Source organism: Panthera tigris, chromosome D2, assembly GCF_018350195.1.
Source record: "Panthera tigris isolate Pti1 chromosome D2, P.tigris_Pti1_mat1.1, whole genome shotgun sequence".
Classification (NCBI taxonomy): Eukaryota; Metazoa; Chordata; class Mammalia; order Carnivora; family Felidae; genus Panthera; species Panthera tigris.
In genome coordinates, this window is record NC_056670.1 from 31,973,571 (window position 1) to 31,997,853 (window position 24,283).

The 24,283-nt window shown below is 47.9% G+C and overlaps 1 protein-coding gene and 1 non-coding gene across 3 annotated transcripts in view; one reads left to right on the plus strand and one right to left on the minus strand.

Annotated features, from left to right (window-relative positions):
* The window catches only part of LOC102948682 (prosaposin), a 33,211-nt gene that overhangs the window by 1,882 nt on the left and 7,046 nt on the right, over positions 1 to 24,283 (minus strand). Inside the window, exons 2-14 of one of the 2 annotated variants that reach the window (XM_007095717.3) lie at positions 14,371 to 14,504; positions 11,269 to 11,343; positions 10,577 to 10,702; positions 9,267 to 9,467; positions 8,570 to 8,713; positions 7,201 to 7,257; positions 5,221 to 5,229; positions 3,316 to 3,447; positions 1,761 to 1,856; positions 1,275 to 1,461; positions 1,035 to 1,192; positions 605 to 685; positions 252 to 359 (exon numbers count right to left, since the gene is read on the minus strand). In XM_007095717.3, coding sequence (XP_007095779.1) covers positions 252 to 359; positions 605 to 685; positions 1,035 to 1,192; positions 1,275 to 1,461; positions 1,761 to 1,856; positions 3,316 to 3,447; positions 5,221 to 5,229; positions 7,201 to 7,257; positions 8,570 to 8,713; positions 9,267 to 9,467; positions 10,577 to 10,702; positions 11,269 to 11,343; positions 14,371 to 14,504 — 1,508 coding nt within the window. The remainder of the gene's footprint in view (positions 1 to 251; positions 360 to 604; positions 686 to 1,034; positions 1,193 to 1,274; positions 1,462 to 1,760; positions 1,857 to 3,315; positions 3,448 to 5,220; positions 5,230 to 7,200; positions 7,258 to 8,569; positions 8,714 to 9,266; positions 9,468 to 10,576; positions 10,703 to 11,268; positions 11,344 to 14,370; positions 14,505 to 24,283) is intronic. The other variant, XM_007095719.2, reaches the window with a different exon arrangement.
* On the plus strand, positions 12,601 to 12,706 carry LOC122232211. Its single transcript, XR_006209556.1, has one exon. It is a non-coding gene; the product is annotated as a U6 spliceosomal RNA (small nuclear RNA).

Here is a 24,283-nt window from a genome sequence, read left to right on the forward strand (position 1 = left end):
ACAGGAAAACAGTAGCACAAAATACTGAAGCACACCCCCACCCTTCTCAAGGGCAAGGGCGCAGTCTTCCTGCCTTTACTGGGCCAAGACAGATAAGCCTAATCGCCCCCCTGGGCCTCAGATATCCCCCACCCCCTGGACATAAAGGCAGGGCAGAGAGCTGACTGCAGAGGGGCCTACTGACACAGGACTGTCGTGGGAGCTGCCCAAATGACAAGGCAGGCCTGCGGAGCACCTGCTGGGCTACTCACATTGCACTGGGTCGCCGCCTCCATGCTCTGGCACCAGTAGCTAGGGCCCCAGACACACTTCTCAGTTCCCAAGAGAGGCTTACGGACTGCAGGGCAGGCTCCGATTTTCTATACGGTGAAAAAAGGGCAAATGGAGGAGGAAAGAATTAGATCCGCTCTACCGATCCTTTCCAAAACCAGAGATTACCGGCTTCTAGAAGCAGCTACAATCAGAGCTCTGACACGTGCTTCCAAAAAGTCAGCACTGCCGAGTGAAGTGCTGCAGGCCTAGAATGTCCTCCCACCCCCCTGCCCGAGACTCTGCCGCAACCTCAGAGGAGCCCTTCCATGCAGAGCCACCCAGAGGAACTTACCAAGCACACGAAGGAAGGGTCCATCACCTCCACCAGGACTTCGATCAGCACGGGCTCATACTCAGTCACAAACTGATCGCACTGTTAGGTAAACACAGATGCACACCCAGGTCTAAGGGTGTCCACACAGAGTGGGGGCACAAAAGGAGGGGCGCCACGCATGTTCTTCCAAAAGAATTCCTGCCACTGCCAACCCAGGACCCCCTTCCCAGATGCCCACCCACCCACACTCAGCCTCATCTCACCTGTTCCTGTTATCTCTCCCAGCCAGTGGCTCCCCCTGAGCCAACAGACTGCCTCTAAGAAACAGGTAGCTTTCCCCCCGCCCCCGCCGAAAACCTCAATCACAGGTACAATCAATGAGCTACCCCAGCCTTTGCACCCTCCAGACAGGTTCTTACATTCTGGGCCAAAGCAGCCAGGGGCATACCTGCTTCTGGTATGGGTCAGGCAGGAAGCTGCAGCCTTTCTCAAGAGCAGCCAGGATCTCCTGCTTTGTGCTGTTTTTCTCCAGGTTGTGGTCCAAATAGCTCACCAGCTTCTTGCACACCTCACAGAAGCCACCATCCTTCGGCTGAATCACGCGTACTACACACAGGGAGCACAGGCTGAGTACTGGCAGGGCCCGTCAGGCCGAGGGGCCGGCCAGCCACACCCTCACCCTACTCACCAGGCAGCACAGGCAGCCCCTGGGTGGAGCAGAGATGGAGCACGCTGCACACCACTTCAGGGCTCACCTCCTGCAGGAGGATGGACAGGATGGAGGAGCCGTAAGTCTCCACCACCTCTTGGCACTCTTCAGACAAGGATACAGGCAATTTTGAGCACACGTTACCCAAAGTGTGAAGTATTTCTTCCTGAAACACAAAACAAGAGGATCGTATCAGAAGATGGAGAGGCTGGACAGGCCTAGGAAAGATTTTCAGTAATACTAACATGACCAGGAAACCAGCCAACAGCAAGATACTCTCTCCTCCCCAAAAAGACAAGACCTATGAGACAGGCCCGACCCCAGCCCAGAGGGATCCACTGGTGCGCAGGGGGTATGCAGATTCCCAGGGCTGGCGTCCACTGCCAGCGATGGCTGAGTCCACCTCTTCGGCTGCTTCTGCCTTTGGGGAACGGGGGTGCTCTAGCATTCTAGAAACGCACATACCTCGGTTTTGTTGTTGTCAATCAGCTTGACCACCTCCTTCACCACGTACTCACACATCTCGCACAAAACACTAGTCTTCTCCTGGACCATGTCCTTCTGTTGAAAGGGGAGGACAGCACTTTAATGCTGAGGTCCTCACCTCACCCTGGACCCTGCTGCTCTAAAGGGAAAGGGACACCCTGTGGCCAGGAACAAGAGATTGTCACCCAAAAGGTGGCTTCCTCCCAGTGTCCAAGTTCCCGTCCCTGCCGGTTTTACATGGTGGGAGACCCATCCCTTTGCACAATCCTCTACCACCACCACATCCCGCCACGCACCACCCCCCACCCCACAAAAACCAGTAACCCATACTTCAGAAGACGGAAGCAGTGAAAACATCCCCCAACCCCAAAGAGCTGCCTGCATGATGTATCTGGTCACAATCATTTCATCATTCCGCAGTCATTTTGGGAAGGTGGATGGGGGAGCAGGAGAGTGAGGACTCACTTCCTGTCTACTGTTTAGAAGACAAAGCTTTAAACACATTTCAGGTCTGCCCCTAAGTGTCAAGTCTCGTTATACCCGAGACTTCTTTTCTACAGCCCGCCTTTAGTAAAGTAATCCTGCTGAGTAGAGCTTTCTAGGACAGGAGGAATGCTCTCCCCCTCTGCTGTCCAGCAGAGCAGCACGAGCCACATGTGTCTACTGAGCGCCTGAAATGTGGCTAGGGTAACCAAGGAACTGATTTTATGTAAACGTGTAGCCACATGTGGCTAGAATACAAGCTATAACTCCCCTTCATTTTCTCTGGCCAGTAATCCAGTCAGCAAGATGGGGCAGGTGGAAGTGCTTCCCCAACCCCATCTGACTTCGTAAACCTGTGGTCCACACGCTGCACATGCTGAGGGAGGACAGAGGAGGGAGATGAGACAGCCAAAGGTCAAGTGCCATGGCAACTTCAGAAGTGTGTGCGTGTGCCACGTGATAAAACGTCACGTGGCCCGGACCCTTTTAAGAACTAAACTGCAAGCCCGATGAACACTAGGACAATTTTGTTCGCCACTCCAGGTCAACGGTTTCAGGACTCCATCTCTAACACACTGCTGGACCCATAACAAGTGACGAATGTAAGCTGATTCTGGAAAACGGTGGATCTTTACTGAGTGAAGGGTACCAGGGAAACGAAAGCAGACACCCACGCATGCACGGCAGTACACCGAGAAGCTTCTGCATGAGCCCTGGGGTGTTCTGGGAGTATCAGGTTTGCACTGCGGCAACAGTGGGCAAGGTGGAGGGACACGAACATACTAGAAAAAGCTAGACGTCCTACAGATGCAGGCTGATCCTGTGAAGCACTTGGGTTTATAACCAAAGAAGTAAATGCACTCAGGACTGGGAGAGGGGTACTGCACTGGTAGAGGGGACACCAGAAACTACTGAATGGTCTCAAACTCAAACACCTTTAGCAGCCAAGCAGGGAACCAAAAAAGCGTAAGCCTCACAGAACGTGGTATAATGTGGAGTGGCCTGGGCGTTGCACAGCCCTCGCCAGTACAAAACGGGTGACGCCAGGTACCTTAATGGGCTCCACCAGTTCCAACGCAGGGATGACGTTCTCGGAGACCACTTTGGCAGGGACCAGAGTCTGCATGGGCACCTCCTTCACTTGTTCACAGAACCCAACGAGGCCACATATCTCCCTGGGTTGCTAAAGAAGGCACAGAAAAGGCAGTCAGATGCAGGCCTGCACCCACCACCCCCCTCAGTTCCACTCTCTAAACACAAAGGGTGGAGTGCTAGGGGAGCACCCGGGTCACAGCGTCAAGCCTGACTGCCAAACAGGCAAGATTCCTCATTGAACCTGAAGGGACTCCCACGAGTGCGGATGCACCGGTTTCACGCCGGGAGGAGGCCACGCAAAGCTGAGGGGAGAGCAGACAGAACCACATCCCTGCTCCAACCAGAGAGCGCCCCAGGAAAGCGAGACTTCTGGTGCCTGTTCCCTTTCACAGGCAATCAAATCCTCCTCCAAGCACACCTGGTCTGCTCTAGAACCTGTTTCTCGCTCGAGCTGGTTCACTCTCAGTAGGAAATAAGCCGCATGTTCTTTCTAGAGGAAGAACCGCCATGCCCATAAACTAAAAAAGCCAAAAATCTTGGAAATAAGACCACACTTTATCTTTCGATGGCAGGACCATTTAAAGAAGAAATGGATGGCTTTTTGGAAACTGCATTCTATTTTCACAACTGCATAAACACAGTACACACAAAAACCCAAGGTCCCAAAGCGATCAATTCTTTCAGGTCATAGATGCTCCAGATCAATCCCCTTTCCCACCCAGACAGCAAACCACAGGGAACTTGTAATTTGGACATCTTGACCGTTTCACGATGATGATGGCCAAGAGTGAGGAAAGTATACACACTCTGTATCCTTTGTGAACCAAATGCAACCAGCAACAAGCTCTGGGCCTGACAGCGATTGCCTCCCACCACCAAACCATAAAGCGTCAGGACAGGACTGCTAAAACGAGCGGTTTTGCAGAAGAGCTAGACCGTGGCTGTTGTTCACCTTGTTTTAGTATCGAGAAGTCTTCAGAATTAAGATTGGGGAAGTCTGAAATGTATCCTAAATACCCTGTCTTTGGCACACTTTAAGTATGGGGAGAGAAACCAGAATGGGGCCAAAGACAAAGCAAGCTTTTTAGAAAAAAGACAAAGACTCAAGAGGTATGTGGCTGCTTTGTCTCAGATGAGCTCGGTTCTACTAACTCCCTGGGGCAACAAGTATTTCAGCCAAAGTACTCTCCCATGAGACTTCAAAATACCTTTGAAAAATCTTTATTCCTACAGAGAAATGCCAGTGCTCAGAAGGGGGTACTGCCTCAGTAAGAATGGTCTGGGGACTTGGTCCCCATATTATGCCACCAGTGGCCTGGCTCTTGAGCCATCTGATATGGTTCTAGGATCTACAGGACCCCATCACCCAGAGGGGCAGAAGCCACAATCAAGAGACTGTTTCCAAGTCTCTGGATCCAACAGACAGGAATAGTCTGCTCACTATTTGCAAATGATTTGCTCATGCAGCAGAAGCATTTCTGAGGTGATGAAAAACAGGACTAAAGACATGCAATGCCCTCAGTCATCACAGAAACAAGGTGTCCCACTGGAAGTCAGGCCTACAATTAAGGAAACAGTCATCTCCGGGGTCACCTATGGTTCCCCATCATCACATTGGCGGCATGCACATGGCCAGCTGGGTGCTGGTTTTTAACCAGAGTCCAAGCCCTGCTCGCTTCCTTTTCTGGCCCCTTGAAGGGGAGATGAGACCCCCCCCCAAATCACAGGGGAGAAATGCAGAAGCTCCCCCACCAGCCTACGTATTAACACAGGTCATGCCATTAAAAAAAAAAAAAAATTGAGCAAAATTAACTACAAGAAGCAGCAGACCACTACTACAAGCAAATCCCCCATCACATACCTGATCCTGCTGTTGAACAAAAAAACAGGAAATCGGAGATGAAAATAAGAGAAAGGAAAGGACACAACAGTTAAGAAAAAATTAAAATAACAACGTCTGTTAACCAAGGTTGTAAGGATGTCACCAGAAGTTCAGGGGAAACCTTGCAGTCACAAATCAGCAACCTACCTTGTTCCTATTATTTCAGGGGGCACTGAAAGTTATTGTGGCCCTCAAGGGACAGAGCACACTGCCCAGCTTGTGTGTGCACTGTCCCCATGCTCCCGCCACACCAAATCATGCTCAAAAACACAGGGCAACAGGTCCCAGGAAATGCCAGGTGATGAGGAGCTCTCCATCCTCAGGAGCCTCAGTCCACCGTGCCTGCAAGGCCTTCCCCTCAGGTGGTAAGCAGCAAAGTGGGACAAGACACAGGAGTGCCCAAATCGGGGGTGTGTGCTGGAATATACACCCAGAGGGGTCAGGGGTCCTGAACCACACACCCTCTGCTGCCTCGGCCTCAGGGCGCCAAATGCCAGCCTGGAAGGCCGATCTGACAACAAATCAACAGTTAGTTCTCTCTACTAAGGGAGAAACGGGGATGTGCCTGTCTATCTAACTGGTAGGGTGCTCATCATGCTTTTGATCCCAAAAGCAAACCTCAAAGCAACCTAAACATCCAAAGGGGACTGGTTACATACATGTTCCACCCAAACAGGTTATGCAGCCACTTAAAAATCCTTTTGTACCAGAATGTTTAATGACCAATAAAACACATTTTTGAGCAAATAACTGTAAACTACAAAGTTTAAAGTACTATATAACCGTATGACCCCACTGCTACTTTTTTTTTAAACCACAAATGATTTTTGATTTGGGATGTATTACACGTATTTTCAAAAAACATCTATGCAGTAAATCTTTTATCATGAGAAAATGTTACTATTTAGCTATGAGAAAGCACTTAACCAAATCGAGTCAAATCAAAGGCTTATTGATTCCCTCCTCTAGCTCCATGTCTTTGTAAGCTGCCTCTAAACTACTTTTAGAACAAGGCATGTTGTAATAATAATCCCAATGCCTGGCCGGGAGCCCTTGAGCAATTACAGCAGGGCCCTGACAGAGTAAATCTTTCAGGCATTGCAGGCTGTGAGGTCTCAACTATTCAACTCTGTTGTTGCAGCACAAAATGGGATGAGCATCACTGAGACCCAGCAGAACTTTACAAAAACAGTGGTGGGCCACAGTTTGCGGACCCCTGGTTGGAGAACAAACTCAAGGACCCACACAGGTCAATCTCAACACAGTCAGAAAGTCAGCAGGATAGAGACAAAGTGCAACCCACCCCCTCAACTCCAGCAGCTTAGATCTCAGGAAGCCAGGGCATGTTCCCAATTTAAGAATACCATCACATCACCCTGATTCGTACAACAGTTTTCTGCGTGGAGCTAACTAGCTCATGTCCACGATCAAGATTTTCTACCTCTAGTAAGGGAGGGATGCCCATACCACCCAGAAGCATCAGAAGCAAGTGCAGGAGTTAGGAACTCAGGCAGCAGCTAGAGCTAACACTGCTGCAGAGTGCAGGACCAACTGTGGGAGGCGGGATTCCCCCGCACCTGCAAACTCCAGCTGCAACGAAGCAATTCTCAGCCCTGGCCTACCTACCAGAGCAGGCTATTCCCACCGGCCCCAGGGTGAAAGGCAGATACCAGAAATCTGATAGCCAGCTCACATATGCACAGGCAAACAAATCACCAGGAAGCCATCAGGGCAGTCCTGGGGGTTGAGCTGCCTCAGCCTTCTCCCTGGCTGGGGAAGGTAAAGGGGAGGAGGTACTGAGTTGCAGGTAGAGAGTCTGCTGGTTGAAGAAGGTCCGTTTTGACCCAATTCGTTATCTGAAGGGAAAAAGGGAAAACTAAACCATGTAATTTTCAAAATCCTGAGAATCACGGAGTTTGAGACAAAGAATGCTAACAGGGAGCCTCCCCTGCCACCTACCATGTGCATCATCATCTGGACAGCAATGTCAGAATACTGGTTGATATAGTTCTTGCACTGAGGAGAGAGAAACAGGTTGTCAGTGACACTTAATTGCCGCAACGAGACACCAAAACCCCAGCATTTCCGACAAAGTCAACAGGCAACTATCAAGCAGTTTCCAAGAGGAGAGTCTTACAAACGTCTGAGATAAAAATGGCAATGTGCTTATCCTGTACGTTATAGGAAAAGGTGTGCAAAAAGTGTTTTGAAAATGTGTCCCGAAGGCCCTTAGAGAGAAGGTCCTCCAATCTCCTTTTACAGCCCAAACTTGCCCCAAGGTCATACAGCAACTGCTCAGGAGCAATTCTGAACATGGCTACAAGACATGCCACTACAAACACGAAGTGACTTTTCAGACCCATTCACACATTCCTAGACAAGGTTATAAAGTTAAAACCCAGCAGAACCAAGTTATAATGATTTTCAGCACACCTACTTTCATACACATCTAGTTATTGCCTCTAGACCTTCACAGAATAGCCCTGGTCCACAGTGAGGAAACCAAGGGAAACAGGGCAGCCCTCACACAGGGTTGAACTGGGAAACCAAGTCAGACTGTGATATGCAAAGATACTTCAATGAGACCAAAAGACTCCCGACAGAAAAGAACCCAGAGCTCCCAGAACCAGCCATTCCTACCCAGGAAGGCTGCTCTAGATCCTAGACCCATGGAGTTATTACAACCAGCTTCCCTACATCCAGTCTAGCCAAGGTTGTTCGGTTGCTGGATACAAAACTAGCATTTTGGATTTACGTGTCAATTTCATAGGCCCCTGGTTAAAGTGAACAGGGTCCAAGAAATGAAACCCCCTAAGAATCTAACAAAATGAGTTTCTTAGCCTGCAGGACTAATATTCAGCAAGGTAAGGAAAGCATCCCAGGTGCATCTGCTGTAAGACAGCCTGCACGGCTTCCCAAGGACAACAAGCCCACTGGCTGTGGGGAAGGCACACCTACAGCTATGAATATGTAACAGCCAGGCTTCTAAAAACAGGGTTATAAAGGATTCTAATGTTCCTTATACATATGGTGACTGGGAGGGGAAAAAATTCTTCACAAAAGTGGTCTCCTTATACTACTTTATTCCAAATGTTTTGTTACATATACAAATTCAAGTAACCAACAAAGCATTTAAGTACCCACCAACTATTCCAGATGCTTTCTGGAAAAAAGGAAATAGGAGTTGTTTGAACAATCTCTTCCTCAAAGCCCTTGGGTTGGAACTTAAAATGGTACCTCAGGAATTGAATTTTTCTTGGCTCCCCCACTCCAGAGCCCAGGTCCCAGGCCCAGGACATCCTCCAATGCATGAGGAGATAAGGCTCACCATGTCGGCCATGCCAGGCCCCAGGAGGTCACACTGCTCCTTGGCATGGTCCACCAAGGCCTCGACAAAGGTGGAGTTGGTCCTTACAGCATTCTGGATATCAGTCACCATCTGGATGCAGTCCTGGCAAACGTCCCCACCAGCCTACAGTGACAGGGGTTGATGGGTGGGTGGGATGGGGTGTCAGGCTGGAAACACTGCTCCTATGATAAGAGGATTCAAATTCCCAAGAGAATTTCCTTATGTGTTCATGACCACAGCACCAGTGACTTACTGAACAGTTGTAGGTTTTTAAAAGGTGTTTTGTTTTTTTTTAAGTAATGTCTACAACCATTGTAGCACTCGAATTCACAACCCCGAGATCAAGAGGTGTACGTACACTCCACCAACTGAGCCAGCCGGGCACTCCAGCTCTGTGTTTTCATAGGCTCTGAAATTATCAACAGGCTTATAATCAACTGCGCCCTGATTTTAATAAAATTTAATTGGAACAGAGAGAAGCCCTTGCATATTTTAAATACCCCAAGTTCTTCAGAACCTCCATGACACAACCATTTGAAAGGTAGCTCATCTAACTGCAAGATCAAATGAAGGAGTAAGTCCCCAGCTTGAGAACTGCACACACGTACCGCCCCTCTCATGCCTCATCTCTAATCCGACACAACCGGGCCCTAAGTGGCTGGGCCTACTGCCTTACCTTCTGCTGGGGCTCGCTGTGGGGGCCGTCCTGAGGGTAGAGGAGGAGGGGGATGTTGGCCATGAAGGGAGCCACCACCTCAGCCACATCCAGTTCCGGGATCTTATTGGACTCCAGCTGTTTCTGGTGATTCAGTTCTGCCAGGTGCTTCTGAAGAGACTCACAGAGATTGAGGGCAGAGCACACTTCCCCAGGATGACTCTAGTGAGGAAAGAAGTCCAGCTGGAAATCCTCTCCCCAGAGGAAAACAAAACTGCCACCTGGTGCCTGAGTCCCTGTCCTTACCTCGTGGCCTGACTCACACACACAGGCCTCACTCACAGGTATTTCCAACAAAACCACCTGCTTCCCTCCCCACCTCCACTTTAGCAAATGACTCCCCCAACCCCACTCCCAGCAGCTCAAGCCAGAAACCTAGAAGACATTCCTCACTCCTCCCTCTGTCCCTCCCTTCATCAGCAGGTCCACTCCATTTCTCCTCTGAAACAGAACGTGTCTCTGTCCGCCTCCACTGGTCCATCACATCTCACACCAGACTGTCCTGCCAGCTTCCCCCCTTCTAACTCCCAATTGGTGGGACCTACACATTTAAAGAAGGCACCTATGATCATGTCCCGCCTCTGCCTCTCCTTGAACCCTCCAAGGACTTCCTGCCGCACTTGCAATCCTTAAATAGAGCCTAAAAGGCCTTGCATGGTGTGACCCCTGCTAGTCTCGCCAAAACCTTGGTCCAGTCTCAAGACCCTTCCGCCCCTCTGGCCCTGTTATTTGGGCACCTCTTCTTTCATAGCGTCTTTCAAATTCCACAGACCCGGCTCCTTGTTTGTTGCTGAAAATCCAACAAGTAGCACACGGTTTATGCACAGCAGACGCTTATTTGAATGAAAGCAGAACACCCTGGTAGCTGAACCCACGAGTATATTCCCCGAATTATTCTTTGGGATAAAAATCACAGAAATGAAATGAATTGCATGCTCAAAGGGAGAGCTAAAGATCTGACAGGAGTTATCAAATGGGCACATGTAAATGTGACACCATACTTACGATTTTACACCACATTTACAATTGAAATCAGTTTACAATTCCTTCAGTATTCTGCAAGGTCCCATTTCCTGCACCCTTCCCAACGCTTGAAAGTTACAAGCCAGAGTGTTCCACTGGGCCCAAGCCCTCTTGGAAGTCAGAACGGTAGGAACAAGCTATGGAGAAAATCCAAATCCAGGAAAAGGCTTTCCATTCTAACCACTCCATTCTGGTCCAGCACCTCCCCAGGCCCTGAAGTGCCCTCGAGTCTACTCTCCACCACGTACCATCTGTCCTTTAATCATGTCCAGGATGACTGGGAGGTAGGTGTCGACCATCTCCTTGCATGAGGCAGACAGGTTCTGGTTAGGTAGCCAGTCACAGGTCCTCTCCAAGTACACGAGGATCTCTTGCTAAAGGGATACAGACAAGGGCCAGATCAGGATGTGCATCTGCTCTGCCGACGACTGAGAGCACAGGCCCTCCACGGCTCCCAGCAAACGGCAGCCTCGGGGAAGAACCCTGGGAGGGGGCCAGCGGGCAGCCCTGGCTCCATCAGACAAACGGGCAAAAAGCAGACATTCCTCAAAATACAGCCACTCTGACTTGCAGTCTCCTGGGCATGGGGAATTTTGAGCAGAGATGGCCCAAACGGACCTACAGGTAGCGACCAGCAATACAAAAGCCCCCATCAACCATCAAGCCTGGGCATTGAACACCTAGGCCAGGGTCAGCAAGCTAGAGCCCACAGTCTGTTTGTGTATAGCCTGTGGCCAAGGATGGTTTTTACATTTTTAAGGGATGGGGGGGGGGGGGCTAAAAATCTATGTAACAGAAGTATGTGGCTCACAAGATCTGAACTACTTCCTACCCGGGCCTTGACCACTCCTCATTAGACCCCCAGAACCACAGCTCTTTTAAGGAATGGGTGCACACGGCCACTGCTCGCATGCGGTCACACACACTCATGGCAGCTCACCTCAGTGGCATTGTCTTTCAGCATGTCCCCAGCTGCAGTGATGACATCTTTGCATATATCACAGGGAAGGGATTTCTAAGAGGAAAGAACATGAGGGAGAGAGATCTGTGTTTGTAGGATGTAACCCATGCCGTACACAGCTAAAAAGGCCTCTGGGCCTCTGTCCTGTTATATCTAACCAGGGGTGTCTCACACACCAGCACATCCCGGTTCCCCAACCTAGACGAGAAGCACAGGGACGCCCCGGGGAAGGATCAGGCAGGACTGCGCAGAGCACTCTGTGCTTCTACAAGACAAATACCCTTTTCCTGTGCCCTCCGCCCCTCAGCACCTTACTCGGCACACACGGCACAGGCCAAATTTCACATTATTGCTCACAATAGCTCTGGGAAGAAACTGAGGCTCAGGAAGGTAAAAACGCAAGCAGCAGAAATCAGACAAAACCTGTCACCTGGGAGCAACATCATTAGCACAGAGTGAAAGGGGCGGGGCGTGTGCAAAGAAGCAAGCCCAGCCGACACCAGCACGGATCCCTGCACTCTATCTACCTTCCACCTCCCAGGCGCTATGCTCAAGTAGAAGCCACATCGCCACCCCAGACCTTCGAAACATCCCACCGGCCTTCTGATAAGCCTGGGCACCTAGGGCCTCACATGGCCCAGGACATGGAAATTCTACTTGGTTCTCAAAGGCTGTAAGGAGCTCCCTTCTTGAAGTCAACTGATTTTCAACCCACGAAGAGGGAAGGAACTAACATGTCTGGGTGAGAAACACCTGGGATTGACTCAGCTGCACTGAAAGAAATCAGTTTGAACCTTTGGACCGAAGGCTAATACTGTGCATGGGGCCATCCAAGAGAGACTCCGGCCCCCAGGAGACTGTCCTAGCAAAAGAGAAAGAGTTAAAGTCCTCCCTTGACACACTGAATTTGAAAAGAGGAAGCCATTTGAAAAACAAGATGAGAAGCAAATTAGAAACCAAATCAGAAAGTATTTTGGCCACAGAGGATAGTGTTCCAGTGAATTCAGAAACGATTTCTGCAAGGACAGCGTTTTAATTCCTCTTCTCTTAATGAAGCAGCACTAGTAGCCGCTCATGACAGGTTTTAGACGTGGAACTCCACGCAGTCAAACGTGGCCCGCACCACAGGAGATGGCACGTCCCAGAGCCAGCCGCAAGCATGTTGTGCAGCAATGGGTACACAGCCAGCAAAGCTCAGGCGTCTCCTGAGAGGGCTTAAGTCCCACACAGAATGCACTTGAGCACGCCCCATGAGAACCCTACATTAATATGCTCTGTTTAACACCGTTTAGATGAAAACTCCATAGCATCGTGCTCACTTCAGCAGCACATATGCTGAAATTGGAACAATGCAGAAAAGATTAGCATGGCCCCTGCACAAGAGGACACATAAATTCACGGGAGTCTTCCATTTAAAAACAACCACCAAAAAAAACATCAAGGGGACAAAAAAATCTATAGCAGCTGAAGAAATTTTTGTGATAATGGAAATAATCTAAAATTTTCAGTATCCAATAGAGAAACTAGCCCCATGTGGCTACTGAGCACCAGAAAAGAGGCTAATACCAATGAAAAACCACTTCTAATTAACTATTTACTTTTAAATGTTTTATTTTTGAGAGAGAGAGAGTTCACACATGAGCAGGGGAGGAGCAGAGAACAAGAGGGACAGAGGATCTAAAACAGGCTCCATGGGACAGCTGACAGCAGTGAGACCGATGCGGGACTCGAACTCACAAACCGCGAGATCATGACCTGAGCTGAAGTCAGACCCTCAACCAACAGAGCCACCCAGGCACCCCTGAAATTTTAACTTAAACTCAAATAGTCACACATGGCTAATGTCTACCTTACTGAACAGCACAAGTGAAATGCAACACTTTCGTTTTAAGTATAAAGAAATGCAGAGATAACTTATCCACATGTACAGCAAAGCTAGCAACAGCAGCAGACACCCATCTTATTTAGGAGCTTGATGTCCACTCTTCCTTTAAACACAATTACTTACTTGAGCTTTCTTAAGGATAACAGTACACTGCAGGATATAAACAACATATACAAAATGGATTTTTAAAATGACCCACTGACTCACAGATAAGCATGTTAGGCAATCATGTTGCAATATAAACATATCTAATCAGTATATGTTGCCCCTTAATTTTTTTTTTTTAATTTTTTTTTTTTCAACGTTTTTTATTTATTTTTGGCACAGAGAGAGACAGAGCATGAACGGGGGAGGGGCAGAGAGAGAGGGAGACACAGAATCGGAAACAGGCTCCAGGCTCTGAGCCATCAGCCCAGAGCCTGACGCGGGGCTCGAACTCACGGACCGCGAGATCGTGACCTGGCTGAAGTCGGACGCTTAGCCGACTGCGCCACCCAGGCGCCCCGCCCCTTAATTTTACCATGTTATAGGTCAATTATCTCAAAAAGCTGGGGAAAAAAAATTTTTTTAAGCTGGATAAAAATAAATTTTCTCTCTCTCTCTCTCTCTCTCTCTCACACACACACACACACACACACACACACACACACACACACACACCAGCAGATTCTTTTCCAGTGTGGCTATAGCTAAAAATAAAATTTTAAATCACTACTAAGCTTGAGGGTCTGAATCTATGATCTGCCTGTCTGAGAGAGACAGAGAGAAAACACCAAAAAGTGGGGAAGGATTTGAAAAGCTTAGCATTTACTTATTTGGATGACCAAGGATGGAGCTGTGTCCGTGGCACCCCGCCTGGGGAATGGAGGCTGTGAGGCGGCCGGCCCCTCATTGGGAGCGGATGCGTGGGGCGCACACAGAGGCCCGGAAAGCAGCACGGCGCACACACAGAGCTGGCCACGGGCGGACCTCATCCTCTCACTGCCACCGGCAGACTGAGTGACCCTGGGGGAGCAGAACTAAACCTCTCTAAGTCCACTGTGTGGAAAATGGGTCCACCTGCAACGGGTCCCGCCTCCTTCGCAGGGTCCCCGAGAGGAACAAACCAAACGAGGCAAAAAAAAAAAAAAAGCCTTGAAAATGGCAGCAGCTACAGCTGATACGAAAAGACCCAGCACAGTAGCAACGGCACTCACCACCGTCGGCTTGTTCCAGACGGTCTGCAGGCAGTGCTTCACGGCCCCGCACTCAGCCGCCGTCTTCACGTTCTGGCACCACACTGCCGAGCCTCTGGTGCATTCTTTCAGTCCTAGGACAGGGCTGGCTAGAGCTGAAAGACAAACGACCATGAGAAGGTGGCCCCCCTCTCTCACCCACCCAGGGTGAAGGACTAGCCTGGGCACAGAGCTGGAGAGCAGGGCACGCAAACCACACGGCATCACTGGGTCCAGGCGAGACGCTGTGTGACCATCTAGGTCAGTCTAAGTCAAGGGCTGGGAGGGACTAATTTGTCTGGTTTGCTTTTCTCCTCTCAAACTATTGTATTTTTAGTTTATTTATTCTGAGAGAAAAGAGAGGGAGGGAGAACACGCACAGGGGAGCAGCATTGAGAGGGAGACACAGAATCCGAAGCAAGCTCCAGGCTGTCAACACGGAGCCTGACACGGGGCTCGAACTCACGAACCATGAAATCATGACCTGAGCCGAGGTCAGATGCTCAATCGACTAAGCCACCTTGGCACCTCTCCCCTCAAACTATTTCTAAACAGTATCAGGCCTTTTAATCTTTATAACCTTAATTTTAATTTTTTTCCATGCAGTAATAACAGGAATTACAGGATTTAATTATAGAAAGAAAAAGTTTTTTTTTTTAATCTGTGGGGGAAATAAGATTCATATCCTTATTACAAAAAACAATGATTCTTAATGTTCTAGAAGAAGAGCCCTTTTATAAATCTAACTTTGTGCATATTCGCACATAAACAAGTTTACTAACAAAGAAAACTACATAATCCACTTTGGTATCAGTGAACACATGTGCACTCAACACCAGGTGCATAAAACGACCTTACTTCTGTTGTGGTAATGAAAAAAAACGCTCAGGCAGAAGTCACATGCACAGAAATGAAATTAGGGGAAAATTCAAGAAAGGTACAACATCACCCAGGACCAAAGAAACCCACGCTACAGCAGGAAGGTGCCATATTTTAAAAGTTAAATCAGCCAATGGAGGGAAAAAGTGACAATTTTGTAGTAAAAGATGCATTTGTAAGGCTGATAAGTGTGACCGCTAAGGACTTAATATATGAACGTATTTCAAAAACTGGAAAAATAAAATCCCTCTTCAAAAAGTAATCCACTTCTAGAAATACATTTTAAGGACATACAGCAATCCAGGAGGCAAAATGTGATAGGCATAAATATATTTATTAAGTGTAATTCACAATACTAAAAAACTAGATGTAACCTGAAAAAACTGTGTAGCTGTTAAATAGAAAAATGGTATAATATATCAAAAAGGAAAAATTCAAAAATACCTATATTTCTTAATACAGGTCTACAGCAGCCTTCACTCTGGAACAACCTCACCTCTACCAAACAATTCAGCTAGAAAAGAATAGAATCTATGAGGCTACACAAAGACGGATGATGGTGCAGGAGGCCGACCCCAGCAAATACCCACCTCCCCCTGTACACAGGAAACACATGGCCCAAGACTGAGAAGGAAATCCCAGAGCCACCTACAAAGTACCTCGAGAACCTCAGGAGTCGTGCGGCACTTTGCTTCAATTTGTGAGCCCAATGAGAAGGCACAGTGAATTCTACAGACATGTAACACACAGTACACAAAGAATGCCTGTTGGTGGTAGGTACTCTCCCTCCAGGGGAGGGAAGACAATGAAATGCTGTCATTACGAGCTTTTCAACCAAAGCTATATTCCACAAACGATTCACACAAAGACTGAGTCACAGGTGTCCAAAAAGCTCAAGCCAGATTATCTGCACCCTTTCAGACACCAGCAAGTGAATGATTCATCTCCTGCCCAGGTGATAGCCTTCAATGCCCCTTGGCGGCAAAAATCACATCCATAACCAGTCGACGAACCCAACAGAACTAGCCGCATTCCAAGTCCAAGTTGGCTTGGACTCTGGTTTCCTGAGGAAAACATGCACCGGATTCAAAACAGTACACACAAATCCCCAGATGGTTCACAGATGTTTAGCACCTATAAAGTAGCCAAGCTAGGCTGGGGCCAGTCCTCAGCTGTAGGTCTGGGCAAAGGGGAGGAGGCGTTAACTGTTTCACAAGGGTCAAGGCTCTGAGAAGTGTGGCAGTCAGAGACAGCACACGGAGCCAGCAGGTCCCAGCAGAACCTCCCACGCTCCTTCCAGGCACTGGGCCCTGGGGAATCCTGAAAACGCCCAAGACAGACAAACTGGTTCTACCTCTAACTGGGAGAAGAAAGCCGGAAAAATAACAGGAAGCTACAAAATGAGTCTCTAGGCAAAGGAATGCACAGTGATACACAGGGAAGCCAGAAAGAGGATGGACATCAGCACACCAGAGCCAGACAGGATTAAGAAAGGCAAGGCCAGTGAGCAGTCCTCCCCACAGAAGCCCTGACCACCACCCTCTATTCTCACAGACGCAGTCACAGAGAACTCTGATCCAGGGGGGTTTCTCCAAAAATCCCGACCAGGAATTGGCTTCAAGGGCCAAAATCTATCAGGCTTCAAGAACCGGATGCACTATCACAGGCCCAAGAGGCAACAATAAGTTGTAGCTTATTTATTCCTTCTAGGAACTGGAAACAGTAACCATTTTCAATAACAACTTTGTTACCAGTTTGGGCCAAACTCTTCTGGACTAAAAAGAACCTCGGGCAGCTGGTTATCTGAGATTTGTCCAGCTAACAAATCACAAGTCATTCCCCAATCTCCACAGTTACTCTTACCTAATAGCCCACCTCAGGACTTTCAGAAGTGTAAGGTATGCGTGCGTATGCTACCAAATCTGGGAGGCCTATCAAGTCATCAAAATCAAGCCTAAAAAAAGATTTCATGGACACCGGGAAACGAAACTGAACTCCCAGCTGGGAATTAAATTCTCAGTAGGACGTTCCCATGTCCCTCCAACAGAAAGCCCAAGTTTTTAAAAGTGTGTATCTTTATAAAAATAGTCTGTGGTATACAACGAATGTGATGTCCTAAAATGACCCAAGCTACGTTCACAACCGTGCGTCCTCAGGACGGCTACCGTGAGGCTAAGACGCAAGCGTGGGTGATGCCGATCCCAGTGAGCTACCTGCTGAGGTTTGGGCACTTATTTCAGGAGCTGATCCCCTGTGAGGGAACCAAAGGGTGGGTCAGAACACTCGTGAGACACGAATCCTTTTCCCGGAAAATATATTTGTATACGAAAGCCTCACACCATTTCAGGGAGCTCTCGGGCATCTCTCAGGGAGATCCCAGCTATGGACCGAAGGGCCGTGAAGACAAGCCTGGTTTTTCGCTACCCAAGCGGGAAGACGATCAGACTCCCCTGACTGGGAAGACAGTGGCACTCCGGCAGAACAAAGTGGGGAGACAGGCTCTGTGACCCCACGTGAGAGGCACGGACACCCAAAGGGAGAAACAAAAAACAAACACAAGGAACGAGGTCCCTGGGGCAGCAAAATTACTGGGGAGCTGGAGGAGGCTTCTTCACAATGACATTTGTGAAGGGGCCCCTGACGAAAGAGAGACAAAAGACCGGCTGAGAGGGGATTGCTGAGAGGGGATTCCCGAACGTACCAAGGGAGAGAAACCTCCTCTGTCTCTTCAGAAGCCAGCCTGCAAAGACAGACCTCAGGCCCGGTAAGAGGGCCTCCGCCGGCAGGCTCGCACCCGTGTGAAAGAAAGCTCACCCTGTGGGCTACAGCTCCCGCCAGGGTCTTAACCCAGGGGCGATGTGGCAGAACTGAAAAAGAGGTGGGAGATTCAGACGATGGGGCACCTAACTGGAATGGAAAGCGTGGTAGCAGCGGGGCTGAGAGAGGAGCCGACAGAGAGATCCCTACAGAACAGACAGCCAGGAAGATGACACTCCGTGTAAAACTTAAACGTGGAGAGCAAGGGCCAACAGCACAAGGATGGAGGTGGTGGTCAGAAGCTGCAGCTGCGGGCCCACTGACAGGCGGCGGGGCTCAGGCCTGTGTGCTCCGCTTCCCAGGAGACAGGGACAAGCTCGGCAGGTCAGGAAGGCGGGGGCACGTGACACCCCTCCCGAATCCCCTAGAAGACTGCAGGTGCTTGGCTGGGAGAATGTTGCCAAGAAACAGTCACCTTCAGAGGGAAAGGGCACCTTCCAGCGATCACACGAGAGCGGATCTGCTCTGTGCGGTTTCGGGCCCAGACCTCAGAGCAATAAAGAGGTTAAGAGAAGCAGACCACAGCTCGAGATAGGGGACACCCACAGGGTTACAAAATGGGAATGGGATGCCTCGTTAGCTGATGACCTGTCCGAAAGCAGAAGCAACCAAGCAGAAACCAAATACCCAACCTACAAGGAATTCTGTGTAAGAGAAATTCTGAGTGGAGAGCAGGGCTAAGTCCTTTGGGGCTACACGTCTTCACTCTTGTAAAATGAGGCAAACGACCTTTTCAGTGTTTACACATAAGCAATACATAAAAATCAGCGTAAACCACTTTCTTATCAGTTATTTCTCAAAATGTGTTCCCAGCAAAGCCTTCATCTCTATTCTGTCTCCTACACTCTGCCCCCAAATACCAACTTTCTTCTCTACACCTAGTTTTTTTTGGTGTTGTTGTTTTTAATGTTTATTGTTGAGTGAGAGACAGAGTGCAAGCGGGGGAGGGGCAGAGACAGAGGGAGACAGAATCCGAAGCAGGCTCCAGGCTCTGAGCCGTCAGCACAGAGCCCTACGCGGGGCTCGAACTCACAGACCATGAGATCACGCCTGAGTTGAAGTTGGCACTTAACCCACTGAGCCACCCAGGCGCTCCCCAACTTTCTTCTCTTGAGGCAATATGCTGAACTCTAAGAAAGTTCTTAGAATGTGTGCCTGGCCCACTGGAGAGTTCTGATTAAATGTGTCCTATTAAGACACAAACACTCCTGAGGACAAACAAGCACTACCTCTCTCAGCTCCAAGGCCTGCCATTTGAGCCCTCAAAGACAAAAGGCTAGTACACTGAAATTAGAGAAATTATCACTTCAGAGACACTAAAACCCTACAGGCAAGTTCCATTTCATTAAGGAAAGACAGGCTTTGTCTTAAGACACAAGATTTCCATTGTATTTTCTCAGCAAAGGGATGGGTGCACTCTGTTCCCTTTTAACTCCCCAGGCCTAGAAGAAAATACAATTCCACATGTAGGTCATTTATAAAAAATAGGCTACAATGGAATTTTACTGTATTGAGAATGGCTGCCATGAGCTACACCAGAAACGGGCTCTGCGGCAGCTCTTGAGTCTAGATCTAGACAAAAAAACCTTAGTAGGCCTGGAAGGCAGAGAGAACTCACTAGCGCCACATGTGTTTTAGGTGTGATGGCTTCTTGCAAAAAGAAAAGTAAATTTTGAAGCTTAGAAAGTGAGACATCTAAGGTAACTGACATCACCATCTAAATTAAATGTTTTTCAAATGTGGGATACTAAAATCAAGATCTTCCTCAAGTCCCTCCCAGATGACCTTCAGCAAATCAGTCTCCTGAGCTTGTTCATCTACAAAATGAAGACGCAACTACTGGAGTCACTGAACTGCTGCTGAGAATCAAGATGACATCGTTGTTATGCGTTTTCAACGACCAGAATACATCTCTCAGCCACCATGCCTTCACCATCATCTCTCTGGCATTTTAATTTATCCGCATAACTGAACTCCCCTACCACACTGGCTTTGAAATCAGTCAAGGGTTCAGATCATGGCTCCACCAATTCTGGTCAGGCGACCTTAAGACTTCAGTCTTCCAATCTGCAAAACGGGCCTATTGCTAGTACTCCCAGGAGTTTGTGAAAATTAACCAGTAACTGTAAAACACGGAGCTAGCATGCTACAGGAGTGCAGTAAGTGCTATCAGCATCATCAACATCACCTACAGTAGCAACAGCAGGATCTCTGATCCACTACCTCACCCCAAATGGTTGCTCCCACAAACAGTAGAATCCAGGCTGTTCTGTTTACTCTGCAACTCATCAAGTAATTAACTGGCAGCTCGAAGACCTAAAGAGTTGTATCCCCAAACCTCAGAAGCTGTTGGTTAGTCACAAAGAGTAAAACAGGCTCCACCAAAAGCAGCCCAGGAGTTGATACTACCTACGTATGTGCTAAAAAGAAGTTTTGCATGAGCAAGAATGAGAGGTGCCCAGTGGGTTGAGCGTCCGATTTCGGCTCAGGTCATGAACTCACGTTTCATGAGTTCAAGCCCCCGCCTCGGGCTCTGTGCTGACAGCTCGGAGCCTGGAGCCTGCTTCAGATTCTGTGTCTCCCCCTCTCTCTGCCCCTCCCCTGCTCGCACCCTTTCTCAAAAATAAAGATTAAAAAAAATAACAAATGTAAAAAAAAAAAAAAAAAAGAAAACAAAAGCACCCTTGAAGCCTGTACTTTTCTGGAAGGGTGAGGAGGCAATAAGACAACATAATCACTGCCCTCAGCGGTGGTGTCTACTAAAAGCCAAGACCTGGACAAGTACTTTCACCACAATCTCCAAAATATGAGGGAAAAAAGAGCACCCCTTTCTCAGGAATTCTGTGAAAATCAATGAGAAAGTAGAGAAAGGACCGAGAGTGCCTGGTTCCTACGAAGCTCAGTTAATTGTACCTAACTGTTCATGATAGTGGACTTGAGGGAAAGAGCCACCAACAGAAGGCATTCACGTTCTAATTTTTATATTGTGGTATAATTTTCTCCCAGGTTACCTTCAAAGGCAGAAAAAAAGCTAAACCACCAGTTTCAGGGAACAATTACTGCCCAATGTGGCAGAAACTGAAACTATATTCCACAGGGTTAATGAGACTCAAACTATCAGGAAGTTTAAAGCTTGTTTTTCAAAGCCCTGCTGCTCCCAAATCAGCTGTTGTTTCTTTTTCAAACCCCACTAACAAATCCACTAGCTATCCCTGCAGAGGCCTGAGCTGAAGGTCACTGGTAAGGTTCCAGCCAATGAACAAGCAAGCCCTGCATTCCCTACCAGTGATAAGGAGCCCAAGACCTCATCCAGTTTATCCGGGCTCTTGGAGCATGCACATAGCCCCTCTCCTTGTCCTAAAAGGACCTCCTGATGTCAGGACTCCAACTTTGCCCTATTTTATGTCTTCACCCTAAAATGAACATGAACAATAGTAAGTTTCATGTATGTTTGCTCAATGCACATGCTCCATCTTTCCTCATCAATAGTCATGAGTTCCACCCCTCTCTTTTCATCAATATATATGTAATCTCAACCCCTATAATTATAAAAAAAAAAAAAAAAAAAACTTGTTCTCTGCCCCTTCAGAGAGGCGGATTTGAGGCCTGCACTCCCATCTCCTTGGCTGGCTGGCTCTCAAATAAAGCCTTCCCTTGCTGCACACCTGAGGTCTCAGTGATTGGCTCTGTTGCATATGCAACAGATGAACTTGGGTTTGGTTACAAGACCACAAATCACTCCTTATGTCCATTCTCCACTCCTTCCAGAGAACCATGTTAGCTATAGACATGCCTGCCAAGATTTAAAAACTACAAGATTAAAAACTACATTTCCCAGTCTCCCTGGCGGCAGGGTCTGGACAGGAAACCACATTCTGGCTAATGAGATGTTAGCAGAGGTATCACATCTTTAAAGGCAAGTGTGATGTCTGGATCTTTAGCACTCGTGATGGACATTAAGAAAGGGACTAAGTCTGAGTTCTTCTGGAAGTAGAACCACAACACTGCCTGGCTCCTGAACTTCCTGTGGAAGGACAGGGACAGTTCTATCACATTTAAGCCACTATTATTCTAGCTCTCTGTGGTCTGCAGTCAAACCTAAGCCTAACTAAATACCAGCTTAATCTATTTTATTCACCAGAATAGTCCCCAAATAACAAGTCTTTTATAAGGCTTACCTCCACTGAGGATATTTAAAAGCCCACATACACAATGTAATTACCAAAGATTTTCAAAAACATTCTCAGAAAGAACGGGACGACCTTTCCTAGAAGGTATATTTTATAAGCTCTATGTGTTAAAACAATCAGCCTTATTATTTTAGCCATCGTTTTTCCTTGTAAATATCTTAAGTAGCATATGCTAAATACTGTTTGGAGTCTAGTTGCCCAAAAAAAGGATAACAGAAAATACAAGCAGCTTCCCAGCACCAACAATCAGTGCATACATTCCACAGGGCAATGGATCTGCTGCCTGGCTAATTTAACACCATGGCAACAGGCAGGCTGCTAGGAAACCAAGAAAGGCTAACCCCGGGAGGGCCAGCATCTACCGCAGGTTCCCTCCATTCAAACATTTCCCAGAAGAATTCACGCACTTAGATCCCCTAAGAGCAGGACATAAACGCACTCAACACTGACTACTCCAGCAAAAGGCTGGTGTCACAAATACCTTCTATGGCAAAGAGCACTTGTCTCTTCTTTGCAGGATCCTGCTTTTGGAAACATTCTGATGAGAAGAATAAAAAACACTGCCCATTTAATCACTCAGAAGAGCATATGCTCAGAGGCAACCTGCCTTGATCTGAAGAAGGTCCAAATATTCCTCTTACCACAAAAAGAAATCCGTGGCAATAAAGGTCTCAAGGTCGCCTGGCTGACATCCCATCACCTCTGGCCCCAATAAGCTATTATTCCTGTTATGTAAGACAAGGTTCTTTCTTCCCTGCTTCTCCTCTCCCTCCTTAGTTTTTCCCTCTTCTTGTTCCTTCACTCTTCTCATAAGTGAGATCATTCCAGGGCAAAAAAACTGATCTCCATGGAGAAGGCAATAGAGTCCTCGGGTAAATTAGCTTGTGCAGTGATAACTGAGACACCGAGGGACAAGAACGCAATCCTCTTAGATTACACAAGAGTGATACAAGTGGCATAATTAATTTTGGGAAGGGAAATTCCTATCTAGTTCATTCAAGAGCACTCCAATCCAACAAACTGCTAGCAAAGCTCTTCTTCCAAAGCGTCAATCTATCAGCTGATGATCAGAGATGAAAGTAAATCACCTTAGATAAGATGCTGACACCAGTGGACCGTGAAGAAATGAGCCCCTGGCAGGACCGCCTAGGATCCGGTCAGGTGAACGGGTACAGGCGGAGGTCAGCGGCACATCTACACGGCTCTAGACCCGGCCCACGTGTGCAGAGGAGTCGATTCAGTCAGCCAGAAGCCGGCATGGGCTCTACCTCAGCCCTGCTGACAGGCTGGGTGGTCTCTCCACATCCGTAGAAGACGGTAATATGCTAAGAAAGATTTCACGCGAGCCCCACTAATAAGGAAACTCAGTGTTCCGGGCTTGTCCCACACGATCAACTAAAAAATCGCAGATACGTGCGTGTCAGCTATAAATGTAACTCTGACTTACCTTAGTTAATGCTCTATAGGAATACCACCCTTCAGCCTTTCATCTGAAGGGCCGAAACCTAAACTTCAGTCCATGGCACAGATAAGAACAGAACGGTAGAATGCCCTAGCACCCTGATTTCGTTGCTCTTACCTCACAGGTCTGTTGTGAGGATTAAATCAGTGTTAGGCAAAAAGCACTTTAAAAAGTACTGGGTACACAATAAACCCTCCGTGTTAGTTACGATGCCTGTAGTTCCTGCAAATCAACTATTACCAGTAGTTCTCAAAGTATGGTCCAGAGAACCCTGAGGGTCCCAGAGATTTCCTCAGGGGGTCTGTGAGGTCAAAATTCTCCTAACAGTAATAACACCAAGGTGTTAGTTGCCTTTTTCACTCATTCGTTCCCAAATGCGCAGTGGAGTCTTTCCGGAGGCAGCAGACTGAATGCAGAGGCAGCACAGAATCCTGTCAGGTGTTTGAAAAAAACACTGCAAAATTGTAGAACAAGCCATTCTCTCACTAAATATATTTGTGTTTAAGAAAAGTTATTTTTCATGAAAATTATATTAACACGGGTTAAT